This window comes from Piliocolobus tephrosceles, chromosome 19, assembly GCF_002776525.5.
Source record: "Piliocolobus tephrosceles isolate RC106 chromosome 19, ASM277652v3, whole genome shotgun sequence".
NCBI lineage: Eukaryota > Metazoa > Chordata > Mammalia > Primates > Cercopithecidae > Piliocolobus > Piliocolobus tephrosceles.
Genome location: NC_045452.1, coordinates 26,376,035 through 26,382,537, shown reverse-complemented (window position 1 = coordinate 26,382,537; position 6,503 = coordinate 26,376,035). Strand labels below are relative to the sequence as shown.

The window sequence follows — 6,503 nt, the reverse complement described above, 5'->3', positions numbered from 1 at the left end:
TTATATTCAAATCACAATAAGGGTCTGATGCGGTGGCTCAGGCCTGTAATCCCAGAACTTTGGGAGGCCAAGGCAGGCGGATCCCCTGAGGTCAGGAGTTCGAGACCGACCAGGGCAACATGGTGAAACCCCGTCTCTACTAAAAATACGAAAATTAGCCGGGCATGGCAGCACACGCCTGTAATCCCAGCTACTTGGGTGGCTGAGGCAGAAGAATCGCTTGAACCCGGGAGGCAGAGGTTGCAGTGAGCCGAGATCGCGCCACTGCACTCCAGGCTAGGCGACAGAGCGAGACCCCGTCTCAAAAAAAAAAAAAGACAAAAAAAAAAAATCACAATAAGAACGGTAAATTATCAAAAAAAACCCCAATGACAACCACAAAAAAAGCCTTGCAAGCCCTCTTGGGAGGAATGGCTGAGAGAACACCAGGAACCCGCCCTAATAAAGACGCCTCAGCAACTACAGTCTTCCCTGATTGGCAGCTGGGGAGGACTCGCAGCAGCTGCCCGAACTGGGGGAGGGCGGGGACTTTGTGCGTCACTTCCGGAGGCGGGGCTACAGCCATCCCGAACGCGCGGGAGCAGGCGGTCTCCATGGCAACCAGCGGGGCCCGCCTGAGGCCCGCCCGCCGCCGCCACCGCGTCGGCCCCGCCCGCACAAAGGCCGGGCGGTGACCCGCCCTCTGCCGCGACCCCGGCCCCGCCCCGGCCCCGGCCCCTGCACCTGCCGGAGGCCGCCCGCCGCCATCGCCAGCGCCGTCGCCCGGCTGCGCTGACCGGGAAGCAGTTCTCCGCGGGCCGCGCGGTGACTCATCGGCCTGGCCGCGTCCCCCGCGCGGGCCATCTTGGTCACGGCCGGCGGCGGACGGAGCCGCGGAGGAACCGCGAGACCCCAGGTACGCGCGCCCCCGGCCCACTGCCCGGCCCGGCCCCGCCACTCTGGTGGCCCCCAGGCCTGCGACCGCGGAGGAGCAGCCCCCCTTTGTTCTCCCCAGGGCGGGCGCGGGGCGGGCGCCGCGGGGCTTTGTGCAGCCTCGCCACCCACGCGCGGGCCCTCCACGCCGCCTCTCACCGTCTTGCCTGCTAGTCGCAATTGAAACCTTAAAAACATCTTTTCTTAATGCTCCAGGGCCCAGAGAGGTCCAGCCGCCCGTCCGGCTCCGTAGCCCGTGAAGTCTGCAGTAAAGGAGCCGCGTGGGACCGGGGCCGAAGTCCCCAGGGCCTGCCCCCGCCTGGCACCGCGTGCCCCTCTCTTGAGCCCTCAGCTTGGGGGTCTCGCAGCGCCCTCGCGTTGTGCACCCCACGCTGCCCCCATTTCTACAGGGGCCCACCTGGTCACCACACCCCCTTGGCCCACCCGCGGATCTCAGTCTGTGGCTGACCTCTAGCCAGCATGGTGCAGCCGCAGACGTCCAAAGCTGAAAGCCCGGCCTCGGCAGCGTCTCCGAACGCCCAGGTGGATGATGTTATTGACACCCTGACCTCCCTGCGCCTCACCAACTCAGCGCTGAGGCGGGAGGCCTCCACCCTGCGGGCAGAGAAGGCCAATCTCACCAACATGCTGGAGAGCGTGATGGCAGAGCTGACCTTGTTACGCACCAGGGCGCGGATCCCGGGGGCTCTGCAGATCACCCCGCCCATCTCTGCAATTACTTCAAACGGGACTCGACCCATGACCACACCTCCAACCTCTCTGCCCGAGCCCTTTTCCGGGGACCCAGGCCAGTTGGCGGGGTTCCTGATGCAGATGGACAGATTCATGATCTTCCAGGCCTCTCGCTTCCCGGGTGAGGCCGAGCGCGTGGCCTTCCTTGTGTCTCGACTGACTGGGGAGGCGGAGAAGTGGGCTATCCCCCACATGCAACCTGACAGCCCCTTGCGCAACAACTATCAGGGGTTCCTGGCAGAGTTGCGGAGAACCTACAAGTCTCCGCTCAGGCATGCGCGGCGCGCCCAAATCAGGAAGACTTCTGCCTCTAACAGGGCCGTGCGAGAGAGGCAGATGCTCTGCCGTCAGCTGGCCGCTGCGGGCACGGGGCCTTGCCCAGTGCATCCAGCTTCCAACGGGACTAGTCCAGCGCCAGCCCTGCCTGTCCGAGCACGGAATCTTTAAGAATCCGCCACCACTTGGTAGCGTCTGCAGCCACCCAGGTAGCATACGCTCTTTGCTGTGTAGAAGAAATGCCCATAGGACAGCATCGCCCCTGTTTGAAGACCTCCCTTCTTACCTCTCCAGACGTGTTCCCCAAGGAGATCTTCCTGCCATCCCTCCTGGCGCCCTGGTTGCCCACCTTGCTGTGCTTCCTCTTATGTGCTAGCTTTGTACCTATCGCTCGCTGCATGCTCGTCTCCCTCTTGCAGGCATTCCGGGCTGTTTCAGTGACTACGGCTCTGCTGCTTAGGCACAGGGACTCTGCCGCAGGCTGACAAACCACGAGGGCTGACTCCTCCCAGCCTGACTTGGTTCATGGAGGCTCCTACTCTGCCCTCTCCAAGCTCCCTTGGCGGCTCCCCACCTTGTTGCCCAGTTCCTGTTGATGAGCTCTGGACAGAAAGATGCCAGTTTGGCCAGGCTGGTGGCTTGATGGGTGTACCTGGAGAGGGAGTCTGGCTTCCCACCCAAGATGCCTGCCAGCCCTACCAGGGCCCAGTGCAGCAGGCAGGGCCTCATCCGTGCTGTAGTGGTCGAGTGGTCACTGCTAGGAGTGTAGTTCTACCATTTCCGGGGGCCAGATTCCACTCTGCACGTGAGTATGCAGTCTGGAAGGCCCCACTGCTCTCACTGGGAAGGACCAGTGTTGCATCTCTGTTAATGCCTGGCTTCAGCTGCTGGTGTTCTGATCGAGCCAGAAGTTTGGGGAATCTGGAACTTGCCTGCTAAATAAGGTCATTGTGGACTCTCAGCCACTGGTCAAGTCTATCAGGCTGCAGGTTCCAGCACACCCACACCTGAGGGCCATAGCAGGCTGAGGGTGGATACCAGTGACTCCCTTTGCTGCCCAGAATCTCCATGGGCAGTGCCACATCGGCTGATGCTCAGTCACTCCTGCTTCTACACCCTGTCATTGTCTCAAGCCTTGCCCAGCTTGAGACCCGTTCCCATCTCCATTCAGGTGCCATGTGGCCTTTACTGCAGCCCTGCAGCTACTCACACACCATCTGTGGGTTTCCAAAGGCACCTTGTAGCATGTCCTTCCCATGCCTGGGCAATCAGATGGGCTGCCTTTGTCCAAGAGAAAACAGACTCCCTTTGGGAAACATCCTTAAGCACTTAAGGCCAGGGAGTGTCTGCCTCTGGCAACCCAGCCAGGGTCTTGGTGGCATATGTAAAAGCAAAGAGCTGTGGACTGTCGTCATCTTAGTGTGGTGACAATGCAGCACTGGCATGCATGTCCTGCTTCTGAAGGACCTGGTCCTTCCTCACAGCGGGGTGACCAAGAAATCATTTTGTGGCTGAGTTTGGCCACGCCCTTTGGACTGAGCTGTTCCGCCATATTTCAATGCCAAATGAACCGTATTGACATGATCTCCTGGCCCGTAGGGATTCTTATCCTGGGCTCATCTGCCCCTGTCTGAAGCGTCCTGGCTTGACTGCAGAAGGACAACCTCCGCACCCACCTAAAGACATGTATGTGTCTTGGGACCCCAGAGGTTGGGTCCTTGGACCTGGCTTCTTAAGAGTTTTGATGATGCTGGGAAAAGTGACTGCGATTCTGAAGAACCGCTGCCTTGCAAGGGCAAGGACATTCAGTGGTTGCTGGGGTCCGCAGACTACTGCCACCCACTCATCATCAACTCTGTTAGCCCAATTGCCCTGCTGAACAACTGCCTGAATACAGGCTTTAGGTTCCCCTGGACTCCAGCTGAGGATGTTCAGGTGGGACCATGGTGCTCTTTAAGCATGGATGGAGGGAGGACACAGTGGGGCCACCATTCCATGAATGGGAGGTGTACAGATTACTTTCTCTTTGTGCTCAGTTCTGTTCTGTCTCCAGCAACTGTATTGGTAAGACTAGTACCTGCCAGGCAGAGGTGCCCCCAAGTGAAGGGGTACAGTGGCACCTGGGAAGAGGCATCTGGAAGGTTTCCATGTGGCCTAGCCCAGCATGGAAGCAGGGTGGGAACACTGCTGTGTCGCCAGCCCTGGCTCTACCCAAGTGGCTTGTTAAAAGCCATACCATGTCTGTGTCAGGCTTGTGCTGCCCCACACCCCAGAACTGCCTAGGAAAGACCATCCACACTCGCTGTCCACACCTGCAGCCGGGTCCTCTGCCTATGGGCACCCAATCCAAGCAGCTGCCCCACCTTCGTTTGGCGTGGTGGTTTGTGTTTTTTCTCTCGGTGCTTATGTGTGTGGGCTTGGGAGGAGTGCTGGTGTGCACTTAGGACCTTCTTGATAGCTCCCTGCGTTTTGGAACATGGAGCAGATGAGAGAGGGTCGGGGCTTGCCCTTCAACTTGAACTTGGAAGAAGCCCACATTGGAGAGGTGAGGACCCCGTGGTGGCTCTAGTGGAAGATACCTTAGTCTCCAGCTAAGGAGGATGAGGCGCAGCCCCAGAGGGAGACCTCAGTGACCAGGGATCAGGCTGAAGAACAAAGTAGGGGAAGGGAGTGCTTTGTACATATTTTGGGGTTATGGTTTCTCTAAATTTTAGGAGAACAGGTATTGATTGGTGAAACGGACAGGCAGTAGTGTTCAACAGCGCATGTGAAGGAAAGTTCTGTTTTCCATGGTTTTGACATCTTTGGACTGTATTGTGACTGCTCTCTGGTCCACATGGTACCCCTCTGGTAAGTAAGCTTCATTGCATACCAGGGCATCACTGGAGATGGAAGTTAGTGAAGGGATGACTCCATGGCCTAGTATAGTGTGACCCTGGGACTAACTTAATGTCCTGAAACATTTTGGTGACTTCTAGGAAACAGCAAAGACCTATTTCATTGGCCCCAGGTAAGTATGTATTGAGCAGTGAGGAGGAGTGGAAAACAAAACCCAGAAAGTGCGGCAGGACCAGCTCCTGTTGTCATGGCAGACAGAGCTGCCTTGGGTGGGCACCACCCTGACAGTTCCAGCCTGTAGGGGAATGAAGGGACATGGGTTGAGCTGGGCATGTGCTGAGGTTAACTTAGGGAACAAGCCCTGGGACTGGACGAAAGGGCCCGTGCTGCAGCCACCGACTGGGGGCAGAGCTCTGGGTGGAAGAGGGAAGAGATCCTAGCACAGGCGCCTCCATCTGCAACCACAGCCGTAGGGCTCATGGCATCTCTGCTTGGAGAGCACTGGTTTAGGGACTTAGGCACAAGGTGGGTCTCCTGGGGAAGGGAAGCAAGAGCAGACTGTTGGGCCAACAGGAGAAGCTCCCCAGAGTAGGGGAGAAGATTGGGGAATATGGCCTTCCATGTGGAACAGACATCCCGCGTGTCACGGTCTCTTGGGGACCTGAGGTTGGGTGGGGTGGCAGTGGGCACAGCACAGATGGGGTAGAGATGGGAGGAAACCCAGCTCTTCACTTCCGTGTGCCTCATGCCTTTGCATACACAAGCACCAAACCTACTAGGTCTTCTCATTATCCATGTAAACCACATGTTAGATAAATTTTTGCAAGTAGAGGAAGGAAGGAAGTAAAATATCATATTTTGGTGTCTCTCAGGCTTTCCCCCCCAACTATAGTTTCTCTGCATTTTGTTTTAACATAATTTTGCTGCTGTCTTCTGTAATGATACAGTTCTATGCAGCTGTTTTCACTTCGCGTATCGGGGGCATCTCCCCTTATGATTTCTAAATACTTTATTTTGGAGTGGCTGTGTACTCCTCCATCGACTAGATGGACCATCGTGCCAGTTGCCGATCGCTAATGCTGTTACTGATTTTTCATTTATAAATTGATGAATATTTGTGCACACGCTGTTTCCCAATGTCAAGTTATTTTTTTAGTGTAGACTCCCAGAGGCGGGATTCTTGAACTGAAGAATATGAAAACCGTTGAGGCTTTTACTGCATATTGACAGAATGGTTTCCAGAAACATTTGTATCCCCTTACACTGCCACCAGCAAGGATAAACATGTCCGTCTTGCCCGTATTGGGAATTATCTGGCTAAATATTTGCTAATTTGATAATGAAAACATAGCATTGTGTTTCAGTTGGCATTTCACTGATTTCTAGCACGGTTGAGCATCTTTCATGTGAAGCGATTGTATTTCCTCTTTTGTGGATTGTCAGTGTCCTTTGCTGTATCTTCTGGGGTCTGATAAATTTCTATGAGCTCGGTATATATTAAAGATATTAACCTGGTGTGTGTCATATTTGCTGCAGCTGTTTCTGGGGTTTTACATAGCGTGTGTGTTTTATTTTATTGAAATTTTGACATACATAGTCTGTCTCCACAGCACTGTGTCTGCTAGACAAGAACACAAGGCAGGCAGGTAGATTCTGTTTTGTTCATGGCCATAGCACTAGCACCTATGACAATGCCTGGCACATGATAGGTACTCAGTACACAT

At 55.6% G+C, this 6,503-nt stretch overlaps 1 protein-coding gene across 1 annotated transcript; it reads left to right on the top strand.

Moving 5' to 3' along the window:
* The first annotated feature begins 556 nt into the window (after positions 1-556).
* RTL6 (retrotransposon Gag like 6) lies at positions 557-6,303 on the top strand. Its single transcript, XM_023222153.1, has 2 exons — positions 557-895; positions 1,129-6,303. Exon 2 carries the CDS (start codon positions 1,393-1,395, stop codon positions 2,110-2,112), a length of 720 nt encoding a protein of 239 aa, XP_023077921.1. The 5' UTR covers positions 557-895; positions 1,129-1,392; the 3' UTR covers positions 2,113-6,303.
* The last annotated feature ends 200 nt before the right edge of the window (positions 6,304-6,503 follow it).